The following is a 17,804-nucleotide window of genomic DNA, read 5'->3' as shown; positions in this document are numbered from 1 at the left end:
ATTTCCTGTCTGTAGGATTTGTTCTTTCTAAGCCAATCCATGTAAATGCAGTTATGCTGTCTTTTACAATTGGCTTTTTATACATAGCATAATTGTTTCCAAAGTTCTTTGTATTATACCATGCATCAGCACTAATTGCATGTCCCTTGTCTGGGATGCCTAGGACCAGATTTTAGAGTTTTCACCTCAGAATATTTACATAGATATTACCAGTTGAACAAAATTGGAAAAGTGAACTTTCCCATGTCTTATGAGATTCGAGAACATTTTGGATTTCTGGGTTGGGGATACTCACCTGTACCTCACTCCTTTTTATTGATAAATAGTATTTTACTTTCTGAGAATAGCATACTGTGTTATTTCATCAGGTATGGTTGTTAGAGCTATCCCTGATTTCTGTGTTGTTATGAATTACTATGACATGAGCATTTGCCTATAATTTTTTTTGTATTTTTCCTTTTTGTCTTAGATCTATACTTAGTAGGAAACATTCCTGGATTATACTATTATCTTTGTTGAACCATGCAATGAACTGCCAAACTATTTTTCAAACTATTGCCAAATTTTATTTTCAAATGTGGCTTCTGTTGTAGGATATTTGTACACTGTGTGAAGATATATTGCTGTGACTGTCTTAATACAGAACTGAATGGCCAATAGCTAGGCAGGAAGAGGTTATGCAGGACTTCCAGGGACAGAGAAGACTCAAAGTGGAAAGATGGCAGTGAGACTCTGAGGAAGTCAGACATAACTGAGCCATGTAGCAGAACACAGAGTAATAAAAACAGGCTTATTTGAGAAAAAAGAGCTAGTTAGGGATGACCCTAAGCTACAGATCAAACTTTCATAATTAATCATAAGGCCCCATGTCTTTATTTGGGGGATAGCAATTCAAAGATAGTCTGACAAGAAAGCTTGTTACAGGCTTCATTTTACATTCCTAGCAGGATGGAATGGTAACTCTGATTTCTCCCTAACTGCGTTTGTTACCACCTTCCATCCTGTCTCAGATGTTCCAAGGCAAAATTCCGCCAGGAGTTTTCAAATGATCACTAGGAAACATCAAAGTCTATCCCTCTGTCAGGAAGAATGTCCTCCGGGAAGTGTTTTCTAACTCTGGGTTCTAGACTGTGCTCCTGGTCCATGGTACGCCACTCCTCAACATTCACCACTATCTGACACAATGCAAAGGATTTGGGTCATGGTCTGTCAATTCCACTAGAGATAATCTCTGGTGCTTACATGAGTGTGGCCAATGAGAGCCACACAAATACCTATTAACTAATAGACACATGGCTACAACTAGAAGTCTGGGGCTCTACAAAAAGTATGAATCTCCATGTAGGAAAAATAAGATCCATTAGGCATGGGCAAATTAAAAACTGGAAAGAATAAAAGATACATATTTTGAAGTAGGAAAAAAGCCATTGTATTAATCTTTCTTAAGACAACCTTTTCTCTATCACCACTACAGTGTTCTCCAGACCTGCCAAGTGGGATTAGCCCTTCCTGTCTTGTGTGCTTTGTTTCTCAGTACAGAGATGGGACTCAACACCTCTCCCACACTGAGCTGATGCTCTCTGAGCATTCCTGGGCACCGGCTACTCATTAACTGTAGTGAGCACCCTCAGTATCTGGGAAGGGGCTGGTCCACCAGGAAGAGTGGTGAGCTTTTGGCTACAAAGGCTATGGGTATGGTGAGAAGTGGGCAAGAGTTTAGATGACTCCACACTTTTGAGAACCACACTGAACTTGGGTGTTGGTTGTTTGTTTTTGTTCTGTTGCTTCTTGACTGTGTAGAAATATTTACTCTGAGCTTGATTTTAGGGCATTTCAAATGGGCCACTCACTGGAACCAGCTGGTCAAGGTCATCATCACATAGAGGGAAGCCAGCAAGAAGACAAAGTGGAAATAGGAGTAGCTGTAGACGGTGCTTTTCTTCTCATCATATATGACCCGGGGTCCCTTTTTGACATTCTGCTGCTCTTCAGTGTCTGTAGATGACAAAGGGTCCCCAAGGGCAGTGGTGAGCCCACATATAGTTAGCCCTATAATATCTCTTGCTTGCACATCTCAGTCCTAGGTGCTGCTAAGTGGAAGAATCAGTAAACACTATCTGCAACCAGTCACTCCAGGAATTTTCATGATTAGATGAGTTAACTAATATTTTTACTTTAGTAGGCCAGAAGAAAGACAGCCCTTAAAGACACAGAGAAACTTAGCAGAAGGGTAGCCCATGAGTTTTCAAGACCCTCGGACTTTCCCATCTATGAAAATATCAAGTTGAAAAAAAAAATGGCACCCAAGTGAGGTATACATACCTCTTGGCATTTTCGTATCATTCCTTTAAACACACACACACACACACACACACACACACACTGTAATTTTTCTAACTCTTACTTAATTTAGACATGAACTAGAATGCACAGTGATTTTCCCTGCCAGCTGCCAAAAAAACAAAACCCAGCAACCCTTGAGGAAGAGGTAAGAAGTATATAAAAACAGTAAACAAGCTTTGGAACAAGTGTAGTAAGGTACCAATATAGTGCCTGAATTACCAATGCCTATAGAGAGAAATCCTGGTCTGCAAGGCCACAGTCAGGCGCAGCACAGAAATGATGCACTTACCCTCTCCATCTGGACCAAAGCAAAAACAGCAGCGGGCTACCTGTGAGAGCAAAGGCAACCAAGTCAGATACCTCTTTCTATGTCCCTAGCACTGCAGGCTGCCCATATGGCAAAGCTGCTATCAAAAGCACATGCTAGTGCCTTGAAAAGTTTGGCTGAGTATTCATCCCAAGATACACTGGGTACAGTAACAGGGGATGCCCTCGTGGGCATGGGATGTCCTAGCTAGGTATCCTGGGAACAAAGCCTGTGCACCAGCTCTGTTAGGCATAGCTTCAGCTGCAGAACTGCCTTGTCCTATAGCAAGCCCCTTCTGGGTATCCCCCATCAAAGAACTGATCATGGGAGGCCTATAAAAGCCCAGCTAATAGGCCATGTAGAACATTCAGGGGTGCCATATATGTTTGGAGCATGCCCTGGGGTTAGTCTAGCTTACATTGCCCTTTAACTTCATCTATATTCTGCCTAACTCTGTCTCTTTCCTCACCCATCCCCTTCTACATGTGCTGACCCCTAATAAATTATCCAGTTGAGCCATTCTGCCTCGGTTCCTACTCCTGGATGACTGAAACATGCAGCAAACAAGATGAGGACCTTACTTGCCTTGCACTTTCTAGTGATTCATTCTGCGTGCTACTCAATTCTTCTCCCATCTAGGAGCTGGGACTAGGATCATGCTTACAACTGAAGACACTGAAATCAGGCAGGTTAAATAGGAAGCCAGCAACCTAGCTTTGTGACAGAGCTGGGACACATGCAGAATGGATACTTTGGGATCTATGATTGACAACAATAAGTGGCACGTGGTATTCAGGGGGTGAAGCTGAAGAGTGTGGAGTGGGAACGGGAGAAATCCAAAGTGCCGATTAAAGCCAGCTGCTGAGCAGGGATGGTGCTGCACTCCTGTCCTAACACTCAGGAGGCAGAAAAATCTCAAGTTCAAGGTTGGCTTGAGCAACACAGTGAACTCAAGGCTAGCCTGGGTGACACAGTGGAGTCAAACCAGCTTGGGCTACATAGCAAGGTCCAGGCCAGCCTGGGTTATGTAGTGAGACTCTGATAAAAACAAAACAATAAAAAAAAGCAAATCAGACTGCTGTGCTGACTATGAATATAGAGGGCTTGGATACTAGCTTGTTTAGTACATTTTGAGTTTTATATCCTTTTTCTTATTTGTTCAAAACAATAAACTCAAAGAAAAATGAAATTATCTAAGTTCTATTACATAATTGCAGAAAGACTGATAACAAGGTAAGCGGCACAACACATGCCAAGTCTGTCTGGGAAGCAAGGGCCCTCATTATCTCTAGGGGTAGACAGTTGAGCTACAAAACCCAGAGCCAGAGCTGAGGCCATGGGAACATCAGCCTTTCATTCCACACGCCCCACTCAAGTCAAGCCCTTGTTTCCCTTCAGCTCCACAAGACCTGGACCATGTGAGGCAGCCTACAGTTCACTAACAGCAGTGGGCCGACTTCATTCATGCTGAGGTCTTGTTTCTTTTGAAGCTGACGTTACCCCAGAAAAATACCAGCTTGGGTTTTTAAAGGTATATCCCAGGCGACTCTGTGTGGGAGCATGAACCCGCTTGCTCAGAGGCAAACACTGGACGGCTTCTCTTCAAAGTAAAAGAACAACATTCTCTCTTAAATCTAACCTGGGGACTCACTGACGTTTGAGCCTGAACTCTGTACACAATGGGGACATTGAAACCATAACAGCCAGTCCTCAGCAGGTGGCCACCCAGTCAGTGTGAGAACAAAGGGACAAAGGCTGCTTCTGGAGGCCATTCTGCTCTGCAACAGACAGCAGCAACCTATTCAACCCAGCACAGCTTTCTCCTTTAAGTGAAAGAAAGAGCTGGTGAACGACACTGGCAGAGTAAGGAGCCTTCATAATGCTTCACTATCTCTAGGTCAGGTGCTAGAAGGGGCATGCTAGACAGCCAGCTGCAGAGCAAAGTGCCCATATCTGGAAAGAGAGTAGGGCCTGTCCATCCAGTAAATGCTATTTGAATGGAGCCAGTGGCCAGATGCCAGGCAAAGCTAACAGCGGGAATCAGGGACAGCAGCTGTGCTCCTGGGCAATCAAGAACATGTACCCTGGAGCCACATCCTGGTAAATGGAAATCATTTTCCCTCTATAAAATGCAAAGAACAGCCCCTCACTGGGTTTTTGTGATGACTAAATGACTAAATAGCACTTGGAAGGCTCAGAACAGCACCCAGCACCTGGCAAATGCTAAATGACTTAGCCATCACTGGAAACCCAGGTCCTTGCCAGCCTTGGGGTCAAGGCTGAATCTTGTCTTAACTACCCTGTATGTTTGAGTTTTCTGACTATGGTTTATGTTTCATCAAGAGCTCCAGATTAAAAACAAAACAAAACAAAACAAAACAAAAAACTTCTTTAAAGGAAAGAAAACAACAGGGTTTTGTTGGTTGATAGTGGGCTACAGATTCCCTCCTCCCAATGACAAGCTGTGCATAGCCTCATCGGTGTGCTTACAGTTCTGAATTCTTTACTGAAGGATACAAATGTGATGGAACTGATGTATAATTATAGTGTCAGTGAACCCACCATGCTTAGCAGTGTCTGCAGAGCATGTGCGGTTCCCGCCCTGGCCTGTCTTCCTGCAGAACAGTATTACATAACCCCATCACTATGCTCTACATGGAGAATACAGATGAGTGTCAAACAGGTGAATGGTTTAAAACAAAAAGAACATCTGTATTCTATTACAACCAAAGAGAGTAAACACGGGCTAGTTGAACAAGGTTCAGCTCAGACTGGGGGTGGGTGCCAGGCTAACAGGCAAGAAGCCAACATCGTTAATGGAAAAATCAAGAATCCTTTCATTTAATAAACGGGATAATAGTTCTTTTTCTACACACACAAAAAAATTTCTTTCTCAGATAGAAAACAGAACCATGAATGCCCCCCTCAAAAAAAGATGTCAGCACAGTGCAAAGGAAAAATTAGTTTTCTTACTGGATATAGAAACCATACTTAAGGGCAGGTCCCATGCCCTGCAGTAAATGGCCAACACAAAACAAACTCAACGGTATTTTTGGAGATGTTCTGTCTCATAATGCTTTGCTTGTACATTTTCTACCTTACTTGTCTTTTGCTTCACTGTTATGGTTTCTGATTTTGTGTTTGTATGGTTTTTTTTTTTTTTTTTTTTTGTGTGTGTGTGTGTGTCTGTGTGTATATATATGTATTTTAGTGTTTCTTATGCTTTTTCTTCCCCCCCCCCCGGTTTGCTTTGTTTTGTCTTTAAATTGGTCTGTTGTTTGCTAAAGAGAGAGAGAAAGAAGAATGGATTTGGATGAATGGGGCTGGGGTCTGGGAAGAGACAAGGGATGAGAAACCATGGTCAGAATATACTGTATGAAAATTTTTGTGTTTTGAGTTTTTGTTTTGTTTGTTTGGTTTTTGGTTTTTCGAGACAGGGTTTCTCTGTGTAGCCATGGCTGTCCTGGAACCTGATCTGTAAACCAGGCTGGACTTGAACTCAGAGATCCACCTGCCTCTACTTCCTGGGTGCTGGTATTAGAAGTAAACACCACCAGTGCCTGGCAAAATTCATATTAAAAAAAAAAAAAAGACAGCAGCACATAAAGGTTGTCCTGAGCTAAAGCAGGGGACGGAAAGAAAGGAACTTACCTCCAGCTCAGGAGCTCCATAACGCCTCTGCAGAGCATCTGAACTCGACCTTGTTGTTGAAGTCAAACTAGGAAAAAACAAAGTCCAAGAACACAGTGAGTTGTCATCTGGAATGAAGGGGAAAGCTGCCTGGCTGAGGCTCATTGCACCCACAGTTCTGGCACCTGCATGAAAGTACATTTAACCTACTTGTGGGTTTATCTTTGCATAGAGGTATCTAGGGGGTAAGGGTGTGTCTGTGCTGAATAAGAGCACACATTTCCCCCCCTTGCTCTTCCTTCCTAATTAACACTGCCTTACATTATTTACACTATATCAGACACACCACCTAGAAACATTTTAACATATATGGAGGATGTATGTAGATCTTATGTAAAAAGAATTCCTATACCATTTTACATGCAAGAAACTTGATTTGGTATCTGGGGGAGGGGGACTCCTGGAACCAACTCCACACCAGACACTGAGTGATGAACATGAGCTACTGTGATGTTCCATTTGCGATCCAAGCTTGTTGGCTGATTCTACAATGATCTTTTTATGCACACTGTATTAGATCATTTTATCTGGACACAAGTTTGCTGATATCTCTGGTATTCAGCATGGGTTCTTGCTGCTCCTCCTTCAAATGATAGAATCACTTTCTAATTTGACTTTTAACTCTCTCATGAGTCTCACTTATGAGAGAACCCAGTTATGAGAGAACCCAGAGGAGATGAGAGAAAAACAAAGGGCAGCAGAGTGACATTTTCCCTTTGAAATTTGTTAGAGAAGTTTCTGGTCTGCTTTTCGGTTTTTTGTTTGGTTTTCCTTTAAGTCCAGGCAATGTAGCTCAGCTAGCAGAGTGCTTGTATAGCACGCCTGAAGCTGTGGGTTCAGTTCCCAGCACCACATAAACTGGGGGAAGTTACACAGACCTGGAACATCCCAGACTTGAGCAGAGTGGCTTGAAGATCAGACATTCAAGGCCATCACACACAGTGAATTTGAGACCAGACTGACCTACAGTAGATCCTGTCCCAAAACTTTTTTCTGCCTTCCCTTTACATAGAGAAGTAAAATGATATGGAAAATTGACTTACAAAGGTAAAACTATTTATTTCTCTCTTACACGGAAGCACTTTAAATAAACAAATATACTCAACATTTAGCCGAACTTTATGCACTTATTTCAATAATTCCTAAAGGCCATGAGTCTGCATGTGGCAAGCCCTCTTCTGAGGGCTAGGGACCTTCCGTGAAAATGCAGCTAACCTGCCTCACCAAGCTTTCAAGGACACAGAGGGCAACTGTTGCTGCTCAAGAAGCTAGGCTCCTAGTGGACAGGCAGGAATTAAGATTCTTGTTACCAAAGCAACCCCAGGAGGCAGCAGGGAATTGTCTGTTTGCTCAGACAATGAACTGCAGAGAAGCAAAACAATGAACGAACACTTCCCTCACCAGCAAAAAGGTCCTCTAGGATCCATACCCTAGTCCTCTACTTCACTTCCTGACTCGGGAAGACAAAAGCTCCTCAGTGGCTGTGCTCGCAGGAACTCAACTATCTGCTCGTGCACTTAGGACTTCTGCTGACCAAGTATGCTTTAGTACAGCAGGAAGCTCCAGTAAGCAAACCTAAACTTAATTTTAGTGTCACATCAGTATCTGAAGTTTTCAACTAGAAACTGAAGAACAGTTTTTAGGAACACTGGAGTAAATACTCCATAAGTTCTTTGGAATATAAGTTTAAGAAGACAAAACTTTTGATTAAAGTACCTTTGCCACCTCATTCCCACCTTCAGACAGCACTAAACCAGGCAAGGGCTTTACTTTCTGTCTAAAACTATTTACACCCAGTTCATCCTTAGGGACTGTGTCCTCCTATATGCAGTAAAAGTCCTTTTCCCATAAAACTCTTGAAAAATGTCAGGTGGTAGGAGGACATGCCTTTACCCTGGCACTCAGGAGGCAAAGGCTGGTGGAGCTAGCTCTGTGAGTTTGAGGCCAGACTGGTCTACAAAGTTGAGTTCCAGAACAGGCAGGGCTACACAGAGAAACCCTGTTCTCAACAAACAAACAAAAACATATTGAAATTTATTAAAGAAAACAATGCTTTTTGCAAGCTCTTAAAGCTTAGAATCTTTCTCCCTTTCTTCCCTGTTACTGTGTGGGGTGTGTGTGTGTGTGTGTGTGTGTGTGTGTGTGTGTGGTGTGTGTGTGTGTGAGAGAGAGAGAGAGAGAGAGAGAGAGAGAGAGAGAGAGAGAGAGAGAGAGAGACTATGTGTATGTGCATGTGAAGGTCAGAGGACAATCTTGGGTGTAAGTTCTTTACCACTGAGACAAGGTCTCATGTTGTTCCAGGTCTCTTGTTGAGCTTCTTAACTTTCCCCATCCCCCATCTCACTGTAGATGTACTGGGGTTATAGACACATGCTGTGTCTGGTTTTATGTGTGTTCTAGAAATTTGAACTAAGATAGCTATCTCCCCAGCCCTTTTTCTATATTGACTCATTTATTTATTTTGAATCACAGTCTTACTATGTAACTCTTGCTAGTCTGAAACTCACTATGTAGTCCATACTAGCCTTAAGCTTATATCAATCCTTCTGCCTCAACCTCTTAAATGATGGGATTACAGATGTCAGCCACCATATCCTGGAGTGGAGCAAGAGTGGAAAGAGGGACCACAGCACCGAGCGATGCAACTTTTCACCATTCAGAGAACAGCTAAAGCAACACAGCTTATTTAGTGTCTCTGGATCTCACACACAAATGCCAAATTCCTTGTAATCATTCACACATTCACCAAAATGTTGCCTTCCTTCCCTTCCCTTTAGAAACCACTACAATACTCCAACCTCTGCCATATTGTCAGGTCAGTGTATAGTGTGCATGCCTCCTGAGCACCTGCCTCAGTTCATGCTGGAGCAAGCCGAAGTCCCATGGGTCACAGAAAATCCCAAGAAAATTCCAGACTTTACTATTGGAGATCACAGACCTCTTCACACCCTAGAAAACTGCCAGGCCAGGCCCAGGACACATTCTATGCCTCTACCCAGACTTTATGTGACAAGTCTATAACATTCCCACAGTGCTGTGTAATCAGTGATTCATGGCTATCAAAGGAGACCAGAATTCTGTGGGAGCAAGGGGAGGCTACCCTATGGTCCTATGAAGAGTTCTGGCTAGCTGCTGAGGCAGTGGCAGGATTTCTAAAATAAAAAAGCAAACATCCACCATTCCTTTCTTCTTCAATAAGAGTGGCAGGCGTAGAACAAACAGAAGTAACACTCCTCCTCAATTTGCCATTTTTCTCAGCTTAAGCCAACCCTCTTACCAGAGCATCATACCAATATTCTTCCACATGGCATGTTGTATTGCTGTGAACATCCTATTTTGAATCAGGAAGCTGCTTAGCATTTAATAAAGCATTTTATATTCAGTGGGTATTTTCCTAAATGGCTTATATACTAAAGGGTTATTTTTTTCTCTTAAGCATAACTAACATGAAAATAACCAAGGACTACTTTATAACACACATGCATCCTAATAATCTAATTATGCAGGTCACCCAGCTCAGGACCCCACCTTAGCAATGCCACTCCAAGCCATCTCTCAGGTGGTCTTTGTCACATCAATAGAAAGCAGCTACAATAGAAAGTGTACCAAAAAATGGGTGCAATTGCTGTGACCAACCTGATCATGTTTTTCTAGAGAGGGCTGTGAAGCATTTGGAACTTTGGGCTGGAAAGGGCACTCGTTCTCAAAGCTTAACCGATTAATGTAAGAGGGCCCAACCCATTGTGGGTGGTGCCACCCTGGGCAAGTGGATCTGGGTAGTACAAGAAAGCAGGCTGAGGAAGCCATGGAGAGCAAGCCAGTAAGCAGCATTCTTCCATGGGATCTGCTTCAGTTCCTACCTCCAAGATCCTTCCTTGAGTTCCTGCCCTGACTTCCCTTTATGATGGATTATAAGCTGTAAAGTAAAATAAACCCCTATCTCCATGCATTTGGTCACTATCTTAAGTTATGGTTTCCACTGCTGTGAGAAAACACCATAACCAAAAGAAACTTTGGGAGGAAAGGGTTTATTTCAGCTTACATTTCCTCATCATAGTACATTCAAACAGGACAGGAACCTGAAGGCAAGCGCAGACGCAGAGGCCATGGAGCTACAATAGAAAGTGTACCAAAAAATGGGTGCAAAAAATACTGCCTTGTTCTTCCTGGCTTGCTCCATTTGCCTGCCCAGGGGTGGTACTGCCCACAGTTAACTGGGTTCTCTCATGTCATCATCAGTCAACAAAATGTACCACAGGCTTGCCCCAGGCCAATCTGGTGGGGACACTTCTCAGTTGAGGTTCCCTTTTCTCAAATGACTATCTTGTGTCTAGCCAGCACAGCCATATTATCTATTAACAGTAATAGAAAGCAAAAAAGAACACTCCAAAATCGTAAGCCAAAATAAATCTTTCCTCCCTTAGGATTTTTTTGGTCAGGTGTTTTGTCATAGTGATAATAAAAACAGTAACTACGTTACTATCAATCTCTCCACATGTTCGAGCAAAGGATGTCCAAACCAATGATTCACAAAGTTGAGGTAAAGAGCTGCAGGGACAGACTCCACTCTTTATAAGTACAAAGGACTCCAGGGTCCTCCCCAGCCTGAGAACTCCAGCTGGAAATAACAAATTAGCATTCCCAGTCTCAAGAACAGGAAGGAGTTAGGGACTTTGTTATGTCCCATGGAAGCTGGACTTCACCACACGTTTCAGGAGAGGGTGGGAAGGCTGGACTAATGGAGCAAATGGGCTAAGGTGAGAGCCATCCTGGGGTCCTGGTTGGGATGTTTCTCTACCAGGCTAGGCTCTAGAAAAGATGGCCCAGGAAGCAAGGTTTGGACAAGAGAACACAGAGTAAACTCTCAGGAAGTGCCTTGGCAGTAAGGCTTGGGGCAGACACAGCACCTAAAAAGTATTTGGGAGAGACAAGGATCCCCCAAAGAACTGAGAGGAGGTAAGTAAGCCATGCTTTCTATATTACAAAATGTAGTTCCAGAAAATCCTGGGTCTTACACTGAACACTTCTTTAATTTCTTATTTCCTCTCCTTTAATCTGCACACTACCTGGCGTTCTAAACTATACAATTTCCACCAAGAATTTAACTATTCCTATAATCATGCTCAAATAACAACTCAGCCCAGACAGTGTGGCCTCCTTTGAGAACATTCCCCAACCTCCTTCCTATGCTTCTTCTGAAAAGAGTTGAAAACCCCCAATGGTACTGGTGTCTCCCTTAGCAGCATGTCCTTTCTTCAAGGCCCTGTGAAGTCTGAGTTTAGCCCCTGTGATCTTGAAGCCAGTGTATTTGTTTATAACATTGTCCAAGCTGACTCCTCCTGGTGCTGTAGTGGGTAATTACTGCAAGCATCCCATCTCCAGACCCTACAGGAAACTTAGCCAACTCCTGGGAGTGTGTTCATGCCATGTGCACTGCAGCCTTGGGTCGTCATTCTAGTCCACTATAGTTCTGAGTTTAATTACCATCACTCAATGACGTTTGCTGTTGGCATTGAGACAATCTAAACAGCAGGGGTCAGCTTTAAAAATCAACATCAAAGTACCCTTTGCCAACCTCCATCGTGATGCCTCAATTTTCAGAGATGATCTCTCTCAAACATGATCTTTCAGCAGGGCAGTGGGGTTGCACGCCTTTAACCCCAATACTGAGTGGGGTGGGGCAGGGACGGATCTCTGAGTTTGAGGCCAGTCTAGTCTACAGCATGAGTTCCAGGATAGCTAGAGCTATTATTCAGAGAAACCCTGTCTCAAAAAATCAAGGGAAAAAGTGATATGTTTTTTGTTGTTGCAGTTATAATGCTAGGGATTAAATCTAGGGTATTATACATATGGAATGGCAGGCAAACTCACTTCCATAGGACCAAAGTAAAAGTGATTGGGGGATTTCACACTCAGATCCTCACAAAGAGTGAGAGTAAAGAATTGCTGTGCTAAGTTGTGGGGATGTGACACACTTGTAGGAAATAGCCTTTAATCCCTCTTATTGGTTTGTGTGTGCAGGCATGAATGAGTGTGGGTATAAGAGTGTGTGTGTGTGTGTGTGTGTGTGTGTGTGTGTACCTCTATGTTTGTGCATACACATTTACGTCTGGCTCTACCACTAAGCCAACACTCCCAGTACTAAAAGTGACTTTAAAAAAAAATTAGGCAAGCCTCACACTTGTAATCCTCCCGCCTCAGTCTCCCATATTAGCTGAGATCACAGGTACACGCCAACATATCTGCCTCTAAAAGTGAGTCTGTACAACTCTGAAGTGGGGAAAATGTGAGTGGGTGAAAATACTGTGAGATGTCCGAATAACTCTCGATCTATGCAGTGTATGCAGTAGGACTTTGATCTTTTCTTCACATGGTCAAAGCAAACCTAAACCTCTGGGCTAGCCCAGGAACAACCACTGCCCCACCCCAGCTTTACTGGACACTGACTAATCTTCAAAAAGTCAGTATTTTATTCTGTTAAGTATCCTTACAATTTCTTCTGATAACAGCAAAACAGACAAAGAAATTTTATTTCTGCAAATAAACACAAACGAAAACACCAAAAAACTAAAATGAAGAAAAACACTTATCTCTAATGCCATTCCTACCACAAGTTTGGTCTGTCTCTTCCTGGGGGTTTCTAGTTTGCTTTGTTTTTTAAATATTTACTTTAAGAGTATGAGCATTTTGCATGCAATTATGTCTGTGTACCACAAGTGTGCCTGGTAGCCAGAGCTAAAAGAGCATCTGAATTGGAACTGGGGTTATAGATGATTGTGAGCTGTCATGTGGGTGCTGAGAATGGAGCCAACTCTCTAACACCTCCTCCTGGGAAGTTTAATAAATACAACTGTGTTTGATTTTTTTTTTCTTTTAAAGAGAGTGAGATATAAGCAGTTTAGTAACCTACTTCTCTCTTGACCTACCAATATTCTTGCGATTTTTTTTATGTTTCACTTGCACATATGTCTGTACAGCACGTGTGCGCAATGTCCTAGAGTCCAGATGAGGATGCCAGATCCCCTGGAGCTGGAGTTACTTCAGCTGTTAGCTGCCAAGTTATTGAATCTAAGAGCTCTGGAAGAACATCAGTGCTTGGAGCCTCTGACCATCATTCCAGCCCCACTCACAGCATTCGTGCATGCTGGTTTGCTTTCTGTTGCTGTGATCAACACCGTAACATAAAGCAAATTAGGGAAGAAACGATTCTCTTCATCTTCCACATCACAGACTATCACTGAGAGAAGCCAGGGCAGGAACTCAAGGCAGGAGCCTGAAGGTAGAAATTGAAGCAGAGACCATAGAGGAGTGCTGCTAACTGACTTGCTCCTCATGGCTTGCTCAGCCTGCTTTCTAACACCACCTGCACAGGGGTGGTACCACCTCACACATCAATCATTAATTAAGAAAATACATCCCAGGCTTTCCCACAGGCCAACTTGATGGGGGTCTCAGTTTCTCAATCAAAATTCTTTTTCCCAATCACTCTGGCCAGCACACAGTCAGCAGAAACAATGGTTGCATTAGGTATGCGCTCACTGGAAATGGCCAAAGACTTGAATCCCCCTCAGTTGTTTAATTTTATGTGTGTCTGTCGGTCTGTCTGTCTGTCTATGTGAACATGTTGAGGCCAGCACATACTGGGCATCTTCCTCAATGTCTTCCCACCTTACTTTTTGAGACAGGGTCCCTCACTGAACCTGGAGCTCACTGAGTGACTAGACTGGCTGGCCAGCAAGATGAGATCCATCTGTCCACATTCCCAGCACTAGGGTTAGCGGTGTGGGTGACAAAGCTCAGCTTTTGACTTGGGCACTGGAGATGTGAATCTGAACTCAGGTCCTCATGCATGCATGGCCATCCCTTTACAGACTGAACTATTTCCCCAGCCTTAACCCTCTCTGTTTCAGCATAGCAGGTACTAAGTAGACAACTGATAGAATTAAATGCCAGAAGTGTCCCTTCTGACATAAGGAAAAGACTGTCACAAAGCACAGCCAGACTGAGGGTCCATGCTGGCTAGAGAACCAAGCACTTCCTGGCTGGGTCACAGTTCTGAGCAAACACCCTCTGCAGCATGCAGGCCCTCAGTAGGATTTGTTAGAGAGCGTGCATGTTAATGTACTCAGACATTTTCTTTATACAGGCTGTCACCACCAGGGTTGTTTAGTTTCAGCAAGAGGAATTATAATGTGCCCACAACAAGCTGATTCCTTACACACAGAAACAAAACATAAAACATGCTGAAGTAAAACTCACTCTGAAAAGGCTCCTGTTGAAAGAAAGCTTCATTACCAGTGAAGTGTGTACCTAGCCATTTCTATCCTTGACTTTTCTCTCCAGCAACCTCTGAAGTGTTTTTAAAGTGGAGGCTTCATGGCACAGGCATGTGAGACACCCTGCCCATGTTGCATATATCCTGTAGACCCTTGTAAGATGCTGCTTGGTTTACTTCAGAGCATGGTGGGTCTTAGCACAGGAGAGGAGGGACACTTCCTGTCTTTACTGGACCATGCATAGGACAACCAAGCTTTCTTCCCACCGATAACAAAACAAATGCTATTTCCGTTGACTTAAGAGTTTTGCCAGAACATTCTGGCATATACTATGTCTTGGGCTTCCTCACCATGCGCTCCATTACTCTTCAAGGATGCCACAGCAACTAATTTTCAATCACCTTTTAAACAAAGCATGCTTCTATTTAATTTGCCCCATATAATGGAGTACACAGATTTCATGTAGGAGGCCACGCAGCAACACGGCTCTGTCCCTTCTGGCTATTTTTCTCCTATGGACAGGGGCTGAAACAACTCTTTCCCTGTACTTTTAAAGCCTGGAAGTTGAACTTCCATAACTCTGAGAACTTACCATGAATACCCGATGCACACAATCAAGAGAAAGGTGCCCAGCCAGGTTACCATGTTTTCATCTCTATGCAGACCTTGACTGAAGTCAGGAGCACATATGGTAATATTCTTCCCGTGTTCATCTTGAGCTTTTAAACACATAGCAAACATAGACACATTAGAAAGTCGTATTGTTCCTTACAGGTTTCATCTGGGAAGATTCAGATAGCTCTGGCATGACTCCTCCCAACACTGAAGCCTGCACACGGGGGCCTTCTACCCTGCCATCTGACTCTGCACAACTCAACTAGTTGAGAGCACCGCCCTCCCACATCAGGACACATGAGGAACAATACCCTGCTCCCCTCTGCGTTCCAGTTAAGTGTTCAGGATGTGATGACTCAGGAGTTAGTCACTCTGCTCTTTTCCACTATTAAACAGAAAACGGTAAAAGCAAAGTTAGACCCATTTTTAAAATATTACGCTTTTTAACTGGATCCACAAGCCTCTGAAGAGAGGGGTAGAGCAAGGCCCCCTGGTGTGAAGAACCCACTTCGAGACAGTGGAATGCATGCCTGAAACTGGGGCTCCTATGCCAGAGAAGACAGGTTACTACAGATGACATAAGGGACATAGCCTTTTTCAGCCTGTGACATGGAAACCTCCTGAGGTAGTCTAAATGTTTAAAGAAATAAGCCAATATGCTAGATATCAATGTTTCTAGAATATTTTTAAAAACATTGTGTTTCAATTATGAATATCCAGCTAGATCTGATTGCCAACTTGACCCCAAAAGAGGAAGTGGAAATCATTCTACAAACACACAGTCTGTTTGGCGTTAAACCGGAATTGTCAGTGGAGTTCACCTCAAAAGAATAAACATAACCATGTCAGCCGTGATTTAAAAACCCTTTATTTTGGAGGCCAGTGCATTGGGGGAAATGATTTTTGTGAGATGGGAGCAAAATTTAACATTTATATTTAGGTAGTATTACTTAAAAGTAAAAGTGTTTTATTGTTTTGGGGAAATATTTGCTATTTAAAACAAACACTGTGAACAAAATCTCCATTAAGTTAAAACCAGAGATCAATATGTAGGCAATTGTAAGTGAAGTTTAAGGCCCCAGGGTAAACTAAGTCAGGATTAAGCTTTTGTGTGTAACTAAACTCAGGGTAAGCTATATTTACTAGAAGACCTCCACTTACTATTTCTACCACAACTGTGAAGACAAGACCGGAGCCGAACATGGGGGCATGTGCCTATAATTCTAGCACTTGGGAGGCCGAGGCAGAACAGCAAGTTGAAGGCCAACCTGGGCTCCATAGTGAGTTGCAAGTCAACTTGATTTAATAGTTAAGAACTTCTCTGAAAACAAACAAGACCTATAAGAAGTACCTGTATCTAAATAGCTATTACATTTGTTTCCTAAATTTAGCAACTTCTATTTTCTATTCTATTAAGACTATATTTACTTGATTTATAGAAGATCAAATATACCTGAACATTCACACATTCATGCATCTGTATGTATATACATATGTGTATATGCATACTTATGTATCACAAAAGCGATAAATGTAAAATATAATGATCTAGAAAATATGAAAATTTGGCCACCTGTTCATAAGGCTTGGGGGTCTCGTAATATGTTAGAATACAATACTACTTATATAGGTTAAAATCTTACTTTTGGCACATGTCTTAGTCCCAGCACTTGGGAGGCAGACAGGTAGATTTCTATGGTTTTGAGCTCAGCCTGGTCTACATAGGGAGTTCTCGGTTATGTAACCTGTCTTTACAAGCTTTTAAAGTAATCACTTTACCTATTTTACACTAGTACCAGGAACACCCCACAGAATTTGCTATGTGCCAGCCACTGTCTAACTGACTAATGCACACATCATCTGCATTTTCCCTGAATCCTAAAAACCGCACATAGAACAGAGCTCTGACAGTCTGGCTCCAATGGCCATGCTCCTTGGTCTCTATGTTCAGTTGTCTCTGTAAATGAATATCATCTAGGACAGACTTTGAGATTGCCTGCCAGCCAGTGACAGATCCAGGTACAAATTGTGTTTTTTGCTTCCCTTACCTTTATACTTTTTCCACGCTCTCTTACTGTCAGAAAATAACCTCCCGAGGTAGGAAAAATTAATAACTAAAAAACTGAAATAAAATGAAGCAAAAACAAAACAGAACAAAAAACAACAGAATAAAATAAAGTGGTTCTTGACAAAGCAGAACAACAGAATGCAGAGGAGGCCTAAACACTTAAAAGCTGATATGCCGATCTCTGTTCATGTCTTTTCTGTGCAGTGGCAAAACTCAAAAGATGCTGGGGAGCTAGAAAGAGGGCTCAGTGGCTACTGGCCCTTGTGACTGTTGTGCCCATGTCACGTGGCTCACAGTGGCCTATAATTTAGCTTCAGGGGATATGTGTCCCCTTTTGGACTCCGGGAGTACCTGCACTCACACACGCACGTGCATACACACACACACACACACACACACACACACACACAATTAAAAAATAACAAAAATTTTTTAAAAGGAGAAAATTTTGTTTTATTTCATGAAAAAAATCTAGATCATCTTACTTCTTTGATTGAATCCTTGA

At 42.7% G+C, this 17,804-nt stretch overlaps 1 protein-coding gene across 2 annotated transcripts in view; it reads right to left on the bottom strand.

Annotated features, from left to right (window-relative positions):
- Positions 1 to 17,804, bottom strand: part of Serinc5 (serine incorporator 5) — an 85,527-nt gene that overhangs the window by 2,269 nt on the left and 65,454 nt on the right. For both annotated transcript variants that reach the window (XM_027401736.2, XM_027401735.2), the window contains exons 8-11: positions 15,209 to 15,335; positions 6,302 to 6,368; positions 2,633 to 2,672; positions 1,851 to 1,995 (exon numbers count right to left, since the gene is read on the bottom strand). In XM_027401736.2, the coding sequence (XP_027257537.1) occupies positions 1,851 to 1,995; positions 2,633 to 2,672; positions 6,302 to 6,368; positions 15,209 to 15,335 (379 nt within the window). The remainder of the gene's footprint in view (positions 1 to 1,850; positions 1,996 to 2,632; positions 2,673 to 6,301; positions 6,369 to 15,208; positions 15,336 to 17,804) is intronic.

The sequence above is a fragment of the Cricetulus griseus genome, chromosome 2 (genome assembly GCF_003668045.3).
Source record: "Cricetulus griseus strain 17A/GY chromosome 2, alternate assembly CriGri-PICRH-1.0, whole genome shotgun sequence".
In the NCBI taxonomy this organism is placed as follows: Eukaryota; Metazoa; Chordata; class Mammalia; order Rodentia; family Cricetidae; genus Cricetulus; species Cricetulus griseus.
This window is presented reverse-complemented; position numbering and strand designations above follow the sequence as displayed.